At 32.6% G+C, this 21,242-nt stretch overlaps 1 protein-coding gene across 1 annotated transcript; it reads right to left on the bottom strand.

The window, feature by feature from the left end:
* Nucleotides 1-14,936: 14,936 nt before the first annotated feature.
* On the bottom strand, nt 14,937-17,097 carry LOC139526457 (serine-enriched protein-like). The gene is made up of 5 exons (XM_071321607.1): nt 17,073-17,097; nt 16,483-16,669; nt 16,004-16,257; nt 15,333-15,490; nt 14,937-14,942 (listed from the first exon to the last, which is right to left on the bottom strand). Exons 1-5 carry the CDS (start codon nt 17,095-17,097, stop codon nt 14,937-14,939), a joined length of 630 nt encoding a protein of 209 aa, XP_071177708.1.
* Between the last annotated feature and the right edge of the window lie 4,145 nt (nt 17,098-21,242).

The following is a 21,242-nucleotide window of genomic DNA, read 5'->3' as shown; positions in this document are numbered from 1 at the left end:
TGTGAAACGGTTATTCAATAACGGTCAACTAACTTGTGATGGCGTCCGTAAATTTACGAAGGGATGATTATCAACTTCACCATTTGGAATTCTTGGTTTAATAGCTTCCTTGTGAACAGCTGTAAGACATAATAGTGTCCTGTGAATAAGTGTCCACCTGGACAATTTTTTATAGAATTGTGGTATTAAATAATGTCCATTGCCATGAAATATTGTCCCTCAAGTGAACAGATTTTTACTGCAAAAGCCATGAAATAGTGTCCACCCACAGGACAAGTTTTCATAATAGTCGCTATTTAATTGTGTTCTCCAAGGGAAATACTACAAAGGTTATTAAAAAGTTTTAATGTACTTGAATTTTGATAAAATCTAAACAATTGAATAGAAACTGATTAATATACAAAGGTAAACAAACAAATAATGGATGGAAGTGAATAAAGAGACATTAAGGTTGACGTTCTCAGAAATACTCATTTAATGCTAATGACAATGAAAAAAGGAAGTGTGTAAAGTATAAAATCAAATTTGAACAATTTTACTATATTTATTATGAGAAGAAGGCAATAGAAAATGTAGAATTTTGGTAAAAAATAATGCTCATTATAATGAAAAGTTGTCCCCTAAGTGGACAGCATTTTACATTAACAGCTATAAAATATGTTTCATTTATAGGACATTATTTTATAGTTATTGTTATTAAATTGTGCCCTCCTATGAAAATAATACTAAAAAACATATGTTACTTGTTTGAACTTAAATCACTATACATGTTTATATATAAAAAAGTATAAATTAGAAGATAATGATGGTAAAGAGTACCAATGAAACAATTCTCTGTCAAAGTAACAATGTATTAAAGTTCGCGATTACAGGTTAACATATGTCAAGGCAACGGATATCATTTATTACTTTAATCATATCATATTTGTACTGACGGACACAATGTCATGACAAAATTATAGTATCAAATAATGTCCTGAGGACATATTTTCATAGGAAATTGTGTCCGTGGACAGTATTTCCTATAATATAATGTCCACTGGACATTATATCATTGGGGACACTATTGAATTATCCTACAAAGCAACCCTCTATCAAGAAAATCATGCTAGGAAATACAAGCACGGGCATATCGTATCAATTGGGATATATATACCGCATATGCAGGTGCTGCGGGAATGTTGTTAATGCTGGACTTCATAGACATCACTTTGTTTATATAATGTATTTGTTAAGGTGACCTGAGTTAACTTGAGTTAAATGGGTTATATTTTTGTTGGGGGGGGGGGGGGTGACCTCAGGTACCCCTGTAATTACAGAATTGAAGTACAATAATAGGGTAAGTAATTATGTTGTAATAAACTAATTTTGTCATTCTAAACGAAAGACTTCGTCAATTTGTTGGACATTGCATATTTTATTTTATGTTTTGCTAAGGTGACTTCAGTTAACTTGAATTTTTTTCTAGGGGTGACCTCAGGTAATCTTGTAATGAAAGAATAATAGTTACAGTCTAGGATATATGTTTAGGCTGTAGTAAACTTATTTCATCATTCTAAATGATGGACTTTATTGACGTTGTATTATTAATGTTAAATGTTTTTTTAAGATGAACTGAGTTTAATTTGAGTTAAATTAGTTAAATTATGGTTTTGTTTAGGTGACCCAGGTACCCCTGTTATATAAGAAAGAAGGTATACAATGCTAGGGTATACAGTTCAGCTGTAATAAAATCATTTATTGATTTTAAATGAAAGACTTTATATTGTTCATGTTATGCATTTGTTAAGGTGAACTGAGTTTATTTTTAGATTAATTGGTTGTATTCTGTGTGGTTTTGTTTGTGACCTCAAGTAACCTCTGTAAGCAAAAAAGTAAAAACTATGCTATGGTAAAGATTCATGCTGCAATGAACTAATTTCTTTCATCTAAATGAAGGACTTCGTGACCATGATGGACCTGTTTTTGTATTGCTAAGAGTGACAAGTTGTGACAAAAATCAGCAAAGACCCATCGAAACAACAACTGATACACAAATTTAATAATACTTTTAGATATTTGGATGCTATTTTGGCTCTCAATAATGACGGCTTCAGTATGTATACTAAACACATTTAGCCTGTTGAACTTACTTTAAATAAAGCTAATACTAACAATGACCACTGCCCTTTCCTCGATCTTGATATTTATATCATTACCGGAAAACTTAATACTAAAATTTATGACAAAAGAGATGATTTTTCATTTCCTATCGTTTAATAATTATCCATTTTAGATGGTGACTTCCCTTAACACCATCTTACGGTGTTTATATATCTCAACTTGTACTATTCGCTCGTGTATGTAACATTATCTTACCTCCTATATATTTCTAGGAATATGATTGGTTAAAAGCGTCCGCGTGCAAACCGTGTATAATTGATATTAGGTTAGTAGGGAGGCGGGGCTTATTTTTATACACGGTTAATATAGTGATGTTACGTCTCATCCCATATGGAATTTACTGACCCCATATATACCGTATTAGGTCACTAGCACACTATGTAACTAATAATGTTTTAGATTTTAACGAAAGAAATTTATGTAGTACTGAAAAATAATTCCACCAAGTTTTTCGATATCACAAACTAGTCAAAACACTTACTAAATTTTATCATCGGTATAAGGACACCATTCGTAAATTTAGTTCAAAATGCAGACTTCTTATACGTTCAGATATTTCTCATCCAATTTTTTATGATAATATTCTTTATAAAGCACAAAAATGTCAGTATTCACCTCAGAAACTAACAAAACCTTTAAATATACTTATTAAGAAGGGATATAGTTACGATACTGTTGTCAGGTCATTACAGATTGCATATTTTGGCGTTAATATTTATTCACTTATAGGGTCTTTGCATCGGAACTAAACACATTTATTTAAAAACCACTTGTTGGCATGTCACGGGTTAGGTTCTCAAATATGTTATGATGATATGATACTATACCCCTAACGAGAAGGATTGTGCCTGATATTCATATGATTAAGACATATTTTTTTTATCAGTTTAGTTGAAGTCTAGAGCTGGCATGTCAGTTGACTGCTAGTAGTCTGTTGTTATTTGTGTATTTTTGTCATTTTTTGTCATTTTCTTTGGTTATATCTTCTGACATCAGACTCGGACCTCTCTTGGACTGAATTTTAATGTGCGTATTGTTATGCGTTTACTTGTCTACATTGGCTAGAGGTATAGGGGGAGGGTTGCGATTTCATTAACATGTTTAACCCCGCCGCATTTTTGCGCCTGTCCCAAGTCAGGAGCCTCTAGACTTTTGTAATCTTGTATAATTTTTTTAGTTTAGTTTCTTGTGTATAATTTGGAGTTAATTATAGCGTTCATTATCACTGAACTAGTATATATATTTGTTTAGGGGCCAGCTGAAGGACGCCTCTGGTTGCCGTCATTTCTCGCTGCATTGAAGACCTGTTGGTGACCTTCTGCTGTTATCTGTTCTATGGTCGGGTTGTTGTCTCTTTGACACATTGCCCATTTTCATTCTCAATTTTATTGATCAGTTTATGTCATATATTTGAGTTAAATGATTGATATATTTTTTACTTTGAAGGGGGTTGGGGGGGTTGGGGGGGGGGGGGGGGGTAACCTCAGGTACCCCTGTAATGATAGAATAAAAAAAAATCCAAGGGTATATAATTATTCTGTCAAAACTGATACCTTATAACATAAACGATACAACTTCCATAAGGTGTTAATTTTAGAATGAAGAAATTAGATTATTACAGCATAAGCATATACACTAGCACTATATCTTCAACAAATGGGAATATCATAACCGTAGAGTCAGCTATTACAAGTCCCGACAAGTATGAGCGACAAAAATCAGGCAAAGACGTCCACTGAATCATAGGTTCCTGCTATTTTGACGTGTTTTGTCTCTTTGTCACATTTCCCGTTTCCAATTTAACTTTATTGTTTGTAAGCATTTAATCCTACCTTATCTTAAGACCGCGGTGTTGCAACAAAACATTAGAACAACTCTTTTGATATACAAGAGAGGGGCGAAAGATACCAGAGGGACAGTCAAGCTCATAGATCCAAAATAAACTGACACAGCCATGGCTAAAAAAGAAAGAGACAAATGGACAAATAATAGTACACTAGAAACAACGTAGAAATATAAAGACTAAGCAACACGAACCCAACCAAAATATTGGGGTGATCCCGGTTGTTCTGGATGGGTAAGCACATGTGGCACCCATCGTAGTCACACGATGATCAACGCAACAAAGATACAGATAGAAGACTTAATTCAATTAATCGCAATTACTGTTAGCTTCTTCAAAACCAATTACAACTAATAAATAAATGATTTTACGCAGACTGAAATATCAATATGTACACATGCAATGGTTTAAGTGTATAGACGTCTTGAACATTATTGTTTCTTATTTCTCCTTCTTTGTGCTTGTTTATTTGATGTTGACTGTTTTCTGTGCAGATAACTCAATTGCTACAGCTGTTTAATTAATACAAGAATAAAAACTTTAAAAAGTAATCTAATTTGATATGAATATATATTGCTTCCACCATTTTAAAAAGCGAAATATAAATTAAATTTAAGACGTGTTGCGTGTCAGTATGTTTGTCATTTAATATAACCTTTTTGTTTTTAAATTGATTGTTATTTTAACACATTCCGATTTCAATCAATTGAATATAATGGTGCATTCATGATTTTAGTATTAAGTGGTTAAACTTTATTTTAAAAATGTCGACAGCAAATTATATACGATCAGAACAGACCAATGCTTGTTTTCTTTGTACTAAGAAGATTATACAATTTAGATGCACTGACTGTGATATTCTTATATGTCCGGAATGCAAGAGGAAACATTTAGGAATAAAAAATTCAAATGGACATCATATAACACGTGTTACAGGATGGGAGAGGCGTCAACAACCATGAGTTTTTAAATATATGAACAAGTCGAGTGCTAGCTGTTACATTTTAAAGAGTCACTTAAAAGTGTTTATAACAATGGTTGGAATTTTACAGGAAGTAATACTTGCAAGCCAACTTTTTTATTCATGAAAACTATTGCTCTTTCAATATAATAGATGAATAGATTTCTGTGAAAATTTGCGTTTTTGCTTCCATTCATATCTGCTTTTAAGTGCGTGTTTTCTTGTGTTCTACCTGGAGGAGTTCCTCAACAAGTTTTTTCAATTATAAACCCGTGTGCTCTCAGATTTGTACAGAAATATGATAGTTCATGTTTCTCTTCATGGATAGTCGTCATGTACATGTATTGTATTGTCACATTTTGGATTGTTTATATTCTATTAGTAAACACTAGAAAAACGGAATTAGCAAAGCAGATGCATAATGCCTTATGTTCCAGTGGTGATATTTTCGTAGTTGAGTTTTAACATTGTCTGTAACATAATTATCAACTTAAAAAAAGACTAAAAAACTCGCGTCAGCAACTGTTAATAATTGTTTTGCTTAAGTTATTTGTGCAATTATTCTTTGATTTATAAATTTTTGAAAAACAATAAATCTAATATAATTATACAGAATAAATTATAATAAATTTAGTAATCGAGTGCAGCATAGTGAAGGTTTTTAGAAAGTTGCAAGTGCTTTGTACAAAGCAACTAGTTTTTTTTAGACCAGCCTCGTTTACAAACTATTTTGTGTTTTCACATGCCATAGAACCAATGAATCACGTTTGACAGGAAATATGGATTGACCTATTTGCTTTATACCTCACGATAGAAGAATACAATATATTGTCACCAACAACAACAAATGTTAAAAAAAATAGTAGTCATGCAATAATCCCCCCCCCCTTTCATAATTCACTTTATAAATTTCGAAGAAGTATAGTTTAGTGAAATTGATAAGTCGATAGGTAATGATATCCCATCGGAAACTTTAAAATGAAATAGCAGCAACAATGTTTTCAAAATTGGATTTAATCAGAATAAAATTTAATAGAACTACTCCTTGGTCGGTTTGGACAAAAGCATTGCAAATATGTAAAGCATATTTTTGTCGCTAAGCACATAGTCAACGCATTTTACGAGTAAGTGCAAAATGAAGGACTAATCGAACTAGTTTTGAGCGCTATTTTTATTTCTGCTGACATAATGTTGTGTACAAAAGTTAAGTATCCATGCAGACTGTTACCTTGTGAATAAATTAGATACATTTATACCAGGATTAAAGTCTTGTTTTGTTAGACACGCACGTCTTAAAAAAGACTCACCAGTGACGCTCGAATGAAAAAGTCAAAGAGACCATATAAAGTACAAAGTTGATGAGTACGTTAAAAGTCCATAAGTACAAGTCTGTGAAGTACACAGCTGGAATCATTAAAATATTTAAAAAATATTAACATCTTTTTTTCTTTATATTCGCGTTTACTTTTCTACATTGGCTAGAGGTATAGGGGGAGGGTTAAGATCTCACAAACATGTTTAACCCCGCCGCATTTTTGCGCCTGTCCCAAGTCAGGAGTCTCTGACCTTTGTTAGTCTTGTATTATTTTAATTTTAGTTTCTAATGTACAATTTGGAAATTAGTATGGCGTTCATTATCACTGAACTAGTATATATTTGTTTAGGGGCAAGCTGAAGGACGCCTCCGGGTGCGGGAATTTCTCGCTACATTGAAGACCTGTTGGTGACCTTCTGCTGTTGTTTTTTTCTATGGTCGGGTTGTTGTCTCTTTGACACATTCCCCATTTTCATTCTCAATGTTATGTAATATTTGACACTGAGAGTTATATCTAGTATTCTCTATTCTGTAAATTCCAACCATACCCTCGAACAAGTTAGGTTAATCACACTTAAAAAAAAATCGGGATATAACTTTTTATCTTTGAAGTAGTCTTTGAAGTAGGGTATTGGTATTTTAAACAAAAGTGTAGCACTTGAGACAAAGTGTGGCATTCCATGTAAGATGAGATCTGATCTTGAAAATCATTCATACTTTGCTTTCAATAGCAGGACATTTCCATTACAATTAAGGATTTTTTTTAAGGAATCATGTCCCGCCCCTCATATAATAAAATGTATAATGTTTTGATTATACCTTTCTTTTCCACCTAAGGTTTCATGGGAGGCATGAAGTTTTATCCGAAAGAGTCGATAGCTCCTGCGCCGGCATTGATGCCCGCTGTGTTAGTCTCGTTAAAATCGGCTGATTAGTAATATCAAATGAATGCAAATCCTGCAATAGCAAAATTAATGTTCCTTATATAACCCGTAATAGTATCAATGATAAAACATCGGTACATGTTCATTGTCTTGTCCAAAAAATTTACCGCCGATGATGAAAGCTAAAAGCATAAACAGGATTTCCCATGAAAAAAGACAAACAAACCTTTTACCGGTATAAATAAACCTAACATTGTTAAATAAAATTGTCTTTGGGGGATAGTTGTCTCAAAGGTAATATAATATTCCTCAAAAACTTTTAATTGTTATATCAAATGTAAGACAAGTAGAATGAGTTTCTGCACCACTATTGCCAACCTTCATGTACCTCATTGCAAGTAAATTTTCGTTGATAAGTCGTATTCGATGTTGTCCCATTGTAGAAAAGAGGATACTATTAGGATTGAGGATCATAGAAGTTAAACTATTCCGAGGGCATATGTGCATTCTGAAATTATGTGGTTTTGGAGTCAATATTAAATGATAGAATTTGTTCATACGTTCGCCAAAACGTAGTATATATATATGATCAAAAATTTTATAAACAATCACCGCGCATTTTTTCAAGCTACAAGTTGTGACAAAATGACACCATTTGCGAGTATGGTCTTGAGGAAACGATGTTAGTCCATCAGAAGGATACGATAAATGGCTGAACCGTGTAATTTTGTAAGGATTATACAGGGGAAAACATCATTATGTGCTTAGAATCTAAACTAAATGATAGAATTGTAAAATGAAATAAGAGAAGTTAGTTCTTCCAAATGCTTTGAGAAAATCAATAGAGTAGATAAGGCCACCGTACGTTTTTATGACTACAATACAAAATAGGAAAATTTTAGAGTTATGACCTCCCCTAAGAATGCCTAAAAACATTAAAGATCAAGAAAAAATAATATATACTTTTAAAATTATTATTAATAACCTTGTAAATTTGTTCTTTTAAATAAAAATTTACATTGTTTATCTACATTCCTGCATCACATTTTAATAACTTGATTGATAATCTGGACCTAAGGTTCTCTTTTTTTCCGACGTAGTCGGTATAGTTTCGGTTTGTGCCCTTTGAACTTAAGGCCGCTTAACTATGGCAACAGAATACGCATGCTCGAAAATCCTTTCTGTGATTGGACAAAATGCTGTCATGGTAGATGATTTGGTTGTGTTTGAAAAAAAACGTCTCGTTAATTATATCGTGATGGAAAGCAAGTGAAAAACTATAAATATTTGACTAGATGTTACAAAGATCTTATATTAAGATCCAATTTGTTACATCTCGTGATCAATTTTGTTTGGCAATTGCCAATGGCAGTCAGCAGGGTTTATCACGAAATGTAGCAAAATGGATCTAAATACAAATTTAATACTAAACAGAAAACTTGTGCCCAAGATGTTATGCCACAAACACAAGGTGACAATATTTTGTGGTACACCAGATCTAGATATATATATAGGGAATCATTGAAGCATGACTGGAGCACCCCCCCTTTCTAGGTCAGTCAGTGCCTCCCCTCCCCCCACCCTCATAATTATTTACGGAGGAATGGGTGTCCTTTGCCATCTTGGGTTGTAAACAAGAACTATCTTTTTATTTTTTCGTTTGGGCTTGTATCATATTTTCCCTCCGGTTTATATGATCCGTTCATCCTAAATTGACTCTTAAAATTCAAGAGTATCTGAAATTGAAGGTAAATTACATGGCCTTCCAAATACCGTTTCGATCCCTAACATCACTGAAGAGACATATTGTCGATATCTAGATCTGGTGTACCACAAAATATTGTCACCTTGTGTTTGTGGCATAACATCTTGGCCACAAGTTTTCTGTTTAGAATAAAATTTATATTAAGATCCATTTTGTTACATCTCGTGATCAATTTTATTTGGCAATCGCCAATGTCAGTCAGCAGGGTTTAAGAACATCAGTTGTTTGACCTGTTAGTCAAATGCGTTTTGTTTAAATATCACGGAATTTGTTTTACATGCACACGTATAAAAATTGCGGTTTTTATCCAACGCAATCATAGGTTTGAACGTAGTTTTCAATTTAAATTAGACTCATATAATGTGCAGCCCTTTTTGGAAAATGAACCAAATATTGTTTTATCTTTAATAATAACTTAAAAAATCCAGATCTTGCAGTATTCAGGATTTTTTTTACCGACATTCTGCTACAGTGGTATTCAATATTTAGGCAGATCGACTTTGTGTCGTAATAATAAATTAAAATACAAGTTAGAATCTCAATTACAAAAAAATCCTTTGTAACAATATCAGTTATATTAGAGCTTTCTTACAAATTGACGAAAGGTACGTATGCTTGACTAATCATACGTAAGACTCGTTTTAGGGATCCTTTATTTTTACATATTTAAATAATAGTCGTGGAACTTCGGACAACTATCGTGCATGCAACGACACTTATTAAATTGGATTTTTCTTGAGATATATTTAGGATTTCGGGACGTACGGTAGGTTAGAATCTGATTATTGATACCACCAGGTCGGAGGAGATAACACTACAAAATATTCTAAATATAGAGTAGTCAGACGAAAAAAATGACTAAACCACCCCACTCTTCAATGTTACAATGTTGCACTGTTTAACCTAAGAAGATGTCAAAGCAATTTTAACCTAAGAAAATGTCAAAGCAAATGCATTGTCTTCTTCCCTAACAGAAATACAAATACTTCCTTGATTCAAAATTTGCAACACTCAAAATAATAAAATGAAAATGTAGAAAAAAGATGATCTTCATACTATGCCATACACTGGTGCTCGTTTCATAACTTTTGAATCATCGCATCTCCCCTGGTAATATTCATTGCGACCGCCCCCCCCCCCCAAAAAAAAAAAAAATGTGTATATATGATACACCAGAGCAATGGAACGGTTATTTTAGTAGATAACTGCGTTTTGCCTATAGTCCTGAACATTCATGAAATATTAGCCACTGGACGATAGATGACAACTTCGCGTCTATCTTCCAAACATGTATACTCTTAAATCCTCATTATAGAATCCATATCTATATGGTGGAGAATTGTAGATTTATTTTCTTGATATAAAAAGTCTTTTTTTCTAGATTTATTCAAAACTACTTTTTAAAATCATTGTAGCATCATTTTTTAGCAAATCTCGATATTCCACTTTGACAATTTGCTGAAAGAGTACTGTAACAAATTAAAATAAATATGAATCTTGTCGTTAAATCTAGACTAACGCACTTCAATAATGTCATTGAAATGTTAATCGTGAAACTCGTGCTTAAAAAATTCCCGCGGAAATGTGTGTACTCGTGGTTTACGTAAGTAACGTATCGGAAATAAGTGTATTTGACCCTATTTTTCTCTGTTTGATTATATTAAAATCGTGTATTATTTGCGATATTGTTTTTTTTTAATAAACTTGATTTAGAAAAGAATGCTGTTTTACTGGATAAAACAAAGACTCTTTTAACTGTTATTGTAGAAATTAAATACGTGCTCCCTTTACGTTCGTTCGTACCTTTCGTCAATTTGTAAGAAAGCTCTACTAGAGAATTTTAAGTTTTTGACGTATTTAAACGTAACAAACCGTAACCATTCAAAAATATGTTCATTGTTATCGCCCGTTGACCATTTAACTTCTGAATTAAACAAAAATCGTATATTTTGACGTACGTATAAATACACCTTAACTTGGTCGTTGTAAAATTGTGTTTGTCTCCCTTTCTCCGTTCAGTTCAAATTTATTTGATATAGCGTATTCCACGAGCGAGACTCCGAGTATACACTTGTCTTATAGAAAAAAGGCAAAACTTTGTTCGCATGGGCTACAGGTATATACTTTGAAATTTTCTGGCTGGAATAATGATAACTTGCGGGCGAGAATTTGAAGGACATCGAATAATTATTTTTAATGCATTTCTTATGGGAAAATTGAAAATGGGGGGGGGGGGGGGGGGGGGGTGTGTCACTGCGGCTCTCAATATATACAGTTACAAATGTTTCATGTTTGTTTTCGTGCAAAACGAGTTTCTGTGGTCAACCAAATTGTTAACATGGCGTTCAAAGAGTATACGGGAAAATGAGTTTTTTTAACATATATATTCTAAAAAGGATAAATTTTATGAAAGTTCAGTCAATTAGGTGAATATATATACATGAAAGTTGTAATGTTTTTCTAATATTTGAGCATATTAAAATACCATGATTATCTGATTATCAGATCGTTCTTGGAGTTATTTTATTTGATTGCCTTTAAAATGAGCAAGGGCTTTACTTTTTTTTGTTTTATTGATAACCCAGCTTTTCTTTTTTTCAATGAATGATCTGTGTCGTGTGTGCCATAACCTATCAAGAAAAGTAGTTTTTAAAACTTGGCCAGCTGAAGGACGCCTCCGTGTGGGGGAGTTTCTCGTTGCATTGAAGACCAATTGATGGCATTCGGCTGTTGTCTGCTCTATGGTTGGGTCGTTTTCTCTTTGGCACATTTTCTATTTCCATTCTCAATTCTATTTTCCTTGGAAAGTTCATTATGGAAAGTGAAAAAAAAACATATCGCTGTGTTATACATTTGCCATGTTTTATGTTTAGAATTCCGTGAAGGATGTAGGTTCAAGAGTGCCAACATGAGTGTTACGAACGGACAGACCGACGGACAGACAGAGGGATTGAAGGTATCATTGTGTTACTATTACCCCTCGAAGCATCGCTGGGGACAGGTAATTACTCTGAAAAAAAGAAGGTTGTCTTTTGAAGAGAAAAATTCGGCGTTTTGACAAAAGAATCCAAGCCGACATGTAATTTATCAAATACAAGATACGGTATCAAATTACGCAGAATGGGTTATAATATCTCTAACATTTATGTCAACGAAGCATGGCTTGATTCTAAGATTGTTGGACCCTTTAACCACGATCAGCGCATACACTTTAGAAATTGACTGTCACATGGCATTGTTGTACAAGCTAAGCTGTCAATCAAACCGATACATTACCATGACAGGTGAACCATGCCGAGTAAGGTTTTTGGAAATAGTAATCTTTATATTTTTTTTCCTGTTGCATTGCCTTAAACATTGGAACTAAGTTATGCATAAGTGACAATCAAAGCTGCATAAAGCAGCATATTTGATTTGTTTAAAGTTTCTGTTGTTTTAATTCAGGTAGCTATCAGACTAGTCTTATATGATTATTTTATTACTTGTTAGTGGCCTTGAACTAGCCGTCAGTATTCTTAGATCTGTTCCTAGTGTCTTTTTGTTGTTTGGATGTACAAGTACCCGGCCACATCCACTTGTATTTTTGTCCATCTGATGAGTTTATATTTTTTCAAGTGATTTTTATAGTTCGTTCTTATGTTGTACTGTTATACCACTGTCCTAGGTTAGGGGAGGGTTGGGATCCCGCTAACTTAAATTGTTTAACCCCGCCACATTATAGTTGTACATAGTAAGCTTGGATGGTCTGCATGCAGGCAAACTACCGAGTATGACATACGATATTTGACTTTCTTCTGTTCAACTGAAATTCATGCGCAGAATTCAATGACCCTGACCTTTGACATTTTTAGGTTTTAAGTTTATTTTCTTTTCTGAGTCATATTTTTTTTTATAGATTATACATATCGTTAATGTTCAGTATATATTTTTTCTCGATGTATCTAACAATTATTGTGTTTCAAGTCATATAATCATGAGACAAAGGTTTAAGTTATTTAACTTGTTTATTCTAAATTAAACTTGATGCACATAAATGTTTTCGTAGTGACGACGTAAAACTTGCCACTATAAATTATTAATAATCAAACTGAAACGACAAAATCGAACTGAAAAGTTTAGATTTTTCAGTTTATACAGTTCAATTTTCAGTTATGTTATGTATATCAGTTGAGTCTGTTTAAGTCTCACTCACCTACATGAGTTGGTATAAAATAAAAATGAAAAGGACCCGTCCTTACTTAATTAACCACAAGGACTGTAATTTGAAAAATGGACAAAAAAGGTTATCAAATATTGACAATTTTATCTTTTAAGAACAAAATTTAAACAAATTTTGCATGACTTTATTCTGCAACCGTAGGAACATCTTGTTCTTCATCAGGATCATTTATAAATCCAGCCCTTCTCTTTGCAAGTCAAACACATAACTCAACTTCACACGACGTTTAACCTTTACACTTGTCAACCTGTCGACATATGCATTTATCGAATTTTAAACATGTCGACCTTTACACTTGTCAACATTGTGGACCTTTTTAGAGTCAACCTGTCAACCTTTATAGTGCCAACCTGTCACTTTGTCAATTTATGAACTGTACTATATAAACCGATTTACTTCCTAAGTTAAACCGATTTACTCCTCCGATTTCCCGATGGAACTACAGTATCGTTTATCTTACTTGACCTGACATTATGAGGTATAGTCAGATAGTTGAACAGCTTTTCTGCACAGTTCGAAGCAGACCTATAAATTTTGTATAGTGAGGTCGATAATTCCCTCAGGCCCGAGAAAACGGAAGACGGATAAAAAAGAATGGAAAATATTGACTTTCAAAAACAAAGAATACCAAAAAAACTTTGTGGTAAACCTTTTTTTCTGTAAATGTGTTATATTCTTACTTTTGTACACATTTTACTTTCGTCCAGTTAAATGCATGTCCATGTTTTTGATAAGAAAGCAACCCTTTTATTTTTAGGGGAGGGGGTACATGGATAAATTTATTTTATTTTTAACATTTTCGGAGAAATTTCGATTGAGCCTATTTTGTCATTGCTTGCTGCGTGATTTTTTCTATATTCCAAACAACATGTTTTGCAGCCATTTTTGATTTTGTTAATCGATCATTTAATTTTTCGGGGGAGGGTGGAGAGATATTGATTCGGAAATTTTGTTTTGAAAATTATCTAATGGGCAGAAATATCTTCTTTTTAAATTCACAGCACGACCCCCTTCCCCCAAAATCGAACGGTCCTTGCTTCGTACATGAATGTTATTTAAAATTAAAAGAATATTATCCGACTGAAATTTGACATGCTGAAACCGGCGAAGAGAGACAACCACAAAATAATTTATGTCTTATAAGTCCGTATTTAATTGTAAGCCTAAGTCACTTGCGTTTACGTACGTATGTTTTGTTTGAAACGTAAAATTCTCTAATATTACGCGATTAAATACGTTCTTTTCCAAGATTATCTTCAAGTCTGACATTTGTAAACAATGTCAAAAGAAACGGTAACAATTTTTTAACTTGTCCAACCTCTATATGTTCCAGGCAAATTTGTGTTAGATTACATGGTTGTGTTTCATATTTAATTTAGAAATAAGGATATGTGTTATGATTCCATCCACCAGAGTTCAAATAAAGAGCATAGAAGCAATTATAGGTTACTGCACGGACTTAAACAATGTGAAAACCCCACACCGTATTTTTAATCGCCCGACAAGGAAAATGCTAGAACAATCAAACGAGACTACAAATGAATTGTTTCAAAAAGTTTATTGTTTTAAATTTAGCACTTATCAACCATTATATGATTCACCATATAACAATATCAAATAATTATATACAATTACAAAATACATTGTCTTAGATTTACAAGACAGATCTCATTAATAGTCCGTTGGTAGTTATACTTTTCGGTCTGCAGTCATTACCGTCCCGGAAGCTGTTTGATCGTGATCTTGGTGTACAGAATAGCAAATCGGGGTGATTCAGTGATATTTCTTAAATCTGAAATAAACAGATAAAACAAATTTGAATAAAAATTGCTGGTTTACAAAACAAACAAAAAAACATAGTCATATAACAAAATATAGATAGCATGATTGTTTATTTTTTTATAGGAAAGGCGAAGTCTTAAAAAGATTAAGAAATTTTTAAAAAAGTATAATCGAGTTTGAAAAGTTTTGTCAGATTTGTGGCTAGTTATTTATAAATAGCATATACATTTTGAAATAATAATAACATGTACAAATAAAAGAGAGAATTGTCCGAACATGAATGAAATATTTGCCACTGAACATTGATCCATCATTCAATAAAAGAGAGACAAACAATGTGTATAACAAGACTAACAGAATTTAAATGATTATCAATAAAATATCTTTTTATTTAATTTACCTCTTTGAAAAGATCATTTGTCAATTTACAATTGGAGTACTCATTCGCTGAGGCAATAAGATCATGTACAAGATCAGGGCGGATACAACTGACAGCAAACTCCCAGCATGCATTCTTCAGACATTCCAACTCAAACTTTTCGGCAGCGTTCAATAGTCCTATAAACAAAATAAATGAATAGGGGTAATTAATATATTAACAGGTATTTAAACAGTTCAATTTTAAGATAAGAGTCATTTCTTCAACAGTTGTGAGTTTTTGGAAGGCGAATATTTCAAATTTATATCGATTTATAAACTGGTATTTTTCTGATAAATAACAAGTTTTGTTTATGGGATCATATACGCAAAACGTTCAAAGTACTGTTTCTTCCGTAAATCCGTTAAAAGTATATTGACTTTGTGACTTATTCATGTTATTAGCAAAATCCATACAGGCTGATTATTTACTATAAATATCAAAATAATATATTTTAAAAAATCCAGTAAAAATTTCAAAAATAAAAAAAGTGTGCAGGTTTGGAAAAGTCTCCCCTGGCATAAAAACAAATCATATTATAATACTAGCATATACTATCGCATAATTTTAATTAAAGAAGGAAAACAAGAAAAAGAAAATAGAAACACATAAAAAATGGAAAAAAAAATGAAAGGAAAAAAAATATATCTTACCAACAACAGACAAGACGTCGACTGATACCATGCCACAGTGAATATAACGTACCAGTCTCTCAAATATACTTGGTTCAAATTCTTCTAGAACTATTGTCAACTTTCTGGAAATGGATGATTCTGGAGTTTGGTATGACGGTTTAGAGGTCAGCAGTTTACGAATTTCTTTCAATTTCTTCAAAAATCCTATTTTCTTCTGTGAAGCTTGTATTTTGATTTCCTTTTCTTTAGCGAGAATCATCATATAAAACAGTCTGCAATGGAACAAAAATTCAAATGTTAATTAATGAAAATTTTCTAAAAAGTCAATGATTTTTTGCCAGTTTGTTTGTATCGTGGTAATGCCAGACTCTGTAACATTTGCCATTTACTATACTAAAACACAGAAAACTTATCAAATGGTTTTAATAATTTTTTTTATTAAAATTTAACATGAAAGAATTATGATGCATTATCTACTATAATAAACGTTCTGTTACCTGCTTCTGGATGCTAGTATTGCTCTCAGTCCGTGGATTGGATATTGCTCGGGACCAACAAGGAACGTTATATCGCATAGATCAGGTACGGACAGAATATACTTTAAATCTTCACACAAAGCTTGCTTATCTTTCAAAACCATTAACTGTGATTCTTCTTCATCATAACAACAAGTGTAAAATTCATCTGAAACACCGAAAAAAAAATTGTAATTAATTTATAGCTGATATGTAACTGATAACAAAACACAATATTCAGTTTCTTAATTTATGTTTCACTATATTTTATATTTTTCTTTAAATCAGCGATTTTAATTTTGTTACCTAATTTATTCAGTTTTGCATAAACTTCAACGTGCAGCATGATTCAACGATACATTTTTTTTGTAAATCATTAAATTAAATTTGATTTATATTTACCTAATATTTTTTTTGCATATAATTCAGCGTGCAATGATTCAACCAAAACTGCTTAAAAGATTAATATTTGCAAAGCAAAAATATATTTGAAAATGAACAAGTTCAGGAAACTTGTATTGAAAATATTAAAATTAATTATCGTGTATTAATGATTTGTACTTAGTACTAACCTTGGAAAGCGGGATTATGTGCCATTTTCTTTGATTTTTCAGGGTCTTTCTGGTTTTTTTAAGATACAAATCAGTTTATTATATTGTAGGAAATATTACCATACTTATATTAGAAAGTTGTTTTTACAGTTAAGTAGATCGTATAGCGAGTAATGGTTTAGACTCAACTCTTTAATGACAACAAAAAGTCTGGAGTACTCAACTTTGATTTTACAATCTAAACAAGATATTGATTAATTAAATTTTTTAAGCAGATAAGTGGTTTTTTTTTTGTGTATATACGAATAGTTATATGAATGATTCAATAAACATGAAATAAAATTATGTTTCAATATCTTATGTGGAAATTACTGTTGGAAATAAAAACATAAAACAGATTTTTTTTATATTGCCTCATTGTTGTACATTAGAATAAAATTGTTTTTAAATATAAGAATTTGAAATCACAACAAAACGAATGTAAAACATAATATTTACTTATGGATATCAACACAAAAGTAACTCTCACACTCCTCACATCCGGGAAAAAAGAAGAAAACACAAATAAATTACCTAAACAAAACTAAAAATAATCTTTTAACAAACCTTTTCATTTAATTTACCGTATTTGTACAAAGTAATTTGTCTCGGTAAGTAGTCGTTTGTTGGTTCATAAGTGTTTCTCGTTTCTCATTTTTATAGTCTAGTAGATTAGACTTGATTTTCCCGTTTGAGTGGTTTTAGACTAGTAATGGTTGGAGCCTATTGTAGTTTGCTGTTCGTCGTGAGCCAAGGCTCCGTGCCGAAGACGTTCTTTGACCTATATGTTTTTCTTTAAAAATTGTGACTTGGATGTAGAGTGGTCTTGTTTGCACTCATACCACATCTTCTTATAAATATCTATGAATAAATGGATATATATGTTTATTACGTGGGTATACGTCTTTGAGACAGCAGACCAACGACAAAAAGAACATAATGACATCTGCAATATACAGTATTTATCGTTAGACATGTCAGGTATTTATACAATTTGTCAAGCTGGAGTTCGTACCAAGTTTGTTGTAAATATTTTACATATTTAGATTTGAATCAAGACCACCACCTAATATGTAACTGCCTTAAGGCATGTACAATGATAAGTGGCGGGGTGTAACTGTTTTGTTGAGATCTCAATCCTACTGCTTTTAATCTCGTTTTTAATAACGTACTTGTTTACACTAAATTTTTGCAAATGAAGTTTTCAAAGTGAGGATCATTCATAAGTATGACTGAAGTACTACGGTGGTCGATAATATTTGCTCCTTGAAACCAGTGGGAGGTGTAAATGATAAAAACTGACCAAATTGACCTTTAATATAAGAAAGAAGATGTGGTACATGTATGATTGCCAAATGAGACAACTCTCCACAAGTAACCAAATGACACATACATTAACACCTATAGACCTTCAACAATGAGATAAGCCCATACTGCACAGTCAGCTATAAAAGACCTTATGTCTTTAGTTACTTAGAAATAAACAGTGCCTTAAAAAAGTTTACGGAAAGTAGTAGTATGAAAATACTCAGACGAGTTAATGCAAGTATTCTATGATTTTATCATATATATACATGTAGTACTAAATACAGACATTTTGTATATTTCTTAAAGGTGCTTTTCTTCAGCCTGTAATATCTATCTTGTGACGAATACAGCATAACTTAACACTAAACGGAGCCGATATCCAGGAGAGAAAGACAAGTTGACTTTATAGAGTATCAAAAATTTCAGCATTCAGGGGACATTCTGGCATCACAAATGGAATGTGTGCGTCAAAACCGGCCCAAACAAGCAGAACCATTTACCAAAGAGGAAGTCTGAGGAACTGGACATCAAACGGGATATACAAATAACGCAGTGTATGAACAAAAATTTTGTCGTCTGAAAAACTCCAGGAAACAGATAATTGTCTTGTCTCTCTTTTATTATAGGCGATAAAAAAAATATGATAACTCACAGATTGAGAGGTTTAGCTAGCTATAAAACCATGTTCAATCCACCATTTCCTCCTAGGAACTGATATTAGTTCCTCGTGGTGATACAGCATGCAATTCGAATTTGGCCATATATTATGTATACATTATATGTGTAAATCTCAAAAATCAATTAAGGACATCTGATCTTATACTCTATTATATATGTGTTTAAGATATACAAAAAAAGATGTGGCATGATTGTCAATGAGACAACTCTCCACAACAGACCAAATAACACAGAAATTAACAGCTATAGGTAATAGTACGGCATTCAACAATGAGCAAATCCTATACGGCATATTAGTCAGCTATAAAATATAAAAGGCCCCGAAATCACAAATGTAAAACAATTTAAACGAAAAACCTAACGGCCCAATTAATGTACATAAACATAAACGAAAAAGAAAAATGTACCACAGCAACAAACAACAACCACTAAAATACATGCTCCTGACTTGGGACAGGCACACACATACAGAATATGTCAGCGGGATCCCAACCCCCTACTAACCTGGGGCAGTGGTGTAACAGTACAACATAAGAACAAATGTAGATATGCAGCATTCACTAAATGTGTGTGAGATATTTAGAGTTTTGGTTGAGAAATTTTGTTTCAGTTTTTTTTTAGTTTTCAAATGATCGAACTGGTGGTTCCAAACCTTTAAACTTTTCTAACATATTTATGATTTACATGTGGTTAAAACTGCAAGCCTTATCATAACTTCTTGAAATAGTATCATTAGGATGTTCACTGGGGTAAAGCTGATGACCGTAACTGCATTCACGGTCATCCCAAGATGTCGGATGAAAAATTAGGTCAGTATCTGTATTGTCTGTTACAGTGTTTCTATATCATTTTCTTAACAAAGTATACATTGATACGATGTTAATTTATAAAAGATTCACACGGAAATCACAAATTACTTCCGAGAAATGTGCATGAAACAGGAAATTCGATCTAAAAAAATCGCTAAGACGACCGTAAATCACAATCGAGATGACCGTAACAGAATCAGCAATTCACAACAAGGGTGACCGTAATTTGTAAAGGATGACCGTAATTCCTACAATGATGACCGTAACTTTTAAAGGATGATCGTCAATTCTAAGAAATATCCGTATTTGTATAACTACTTTTTTTGTATCAAATGATTAATGGTATTGATATAAAACGTATTTATATGAGAGTATTATCCTATAGGTAGGAGAAAATAAGACGTGCTTTAAATACAAAGTTCACCATATATATCTTTTTTTACGGTAGAGGGTATGTGGCACCGTTAAAGTCCAAAATTCCTCTAAAGTCCACAACACCGCTCAGTGAAAGTCCACAACAAATCTCCGCTAAAGTCCACAACGCCGCTAAAGTCCACAAACTTTCCGCTAAAGTCCACAAAATGACCTCCGCTAAAGTCCACAAGAAAACGCCGTTAAAGTCCACAATAACAAGTTCCTCTAAAGTCCACAACAAAGCACCGTTAAAGTCCATACGTTTTTTTTATTTATTATCAAAAGATCAATTCGCTGTTTTTTTACTCTCCATAATATTGATCTAAGAAAAAGCATAGAGTTTTGTGCTTGTAAAATATTTCTTATCAGCTTGAATTTTATTTTTAACCGGATTTTTGTGACAAAAATGTCGGTTATTGATTTGGAGATGTACGGCGGGCGGCCGGTCGGGCGGGCGGCAATCAAATGTTGTCCGTGCATTAACTCATGAACTGTTCAACCAAAGCTTTTAATTTTTTTTTAAATATGTTGTTACTGACAACTAAATGAAGGTCAAGTTCAATAATGTCGATTTTTACTTTTACCGTTCAGGAGTTATGGTTCTTGAAAGATTGAAAAATGGAGTTTCCAGTCGTGTCCGTGCATTTATGCATGAACTGTTCTACCAAAGCTTCCCAAATTTTAATATGTTGTTACTGATGACAAAATGGAGGTCAAGTTCAATAATGAATATTTTGACTTTTACCGTTCAAGAGTTATGGTTCTTGAAAGATTGAAAAATGGAGTTTCCAGTCGTGTCCGTGCATTTACGCATGAACTGTTCTACCAAAGCTTCCCAAATTTTGATATGTTGTTACTGATGACAAAATGGAGGTCAAGTTCAATAATGACGATTTTTACTTTTACCGTTTAGGACTGAGTTATGGTTCTTGAAAGATTGAAA

This window comes from Mytilus edulis, chromosome 6 (assembly GCF_963676685.1).
Source record: "Mytilus edulis chromosome 6, xbMytEdul2.2, whole genome shotgun sequence".
Taxonomy (NCBI): Eukaryota; Metazoa; Mollusca; class Bivalvia; order Mytilida; family Mytilidae; genus Mytilus; species Mytilus edulis.
The sequence above is the reverse complement of the archived record's forward strand: the minus strand, read 5'-3'. Positions and strand labels throughout refer to the sequence as shown.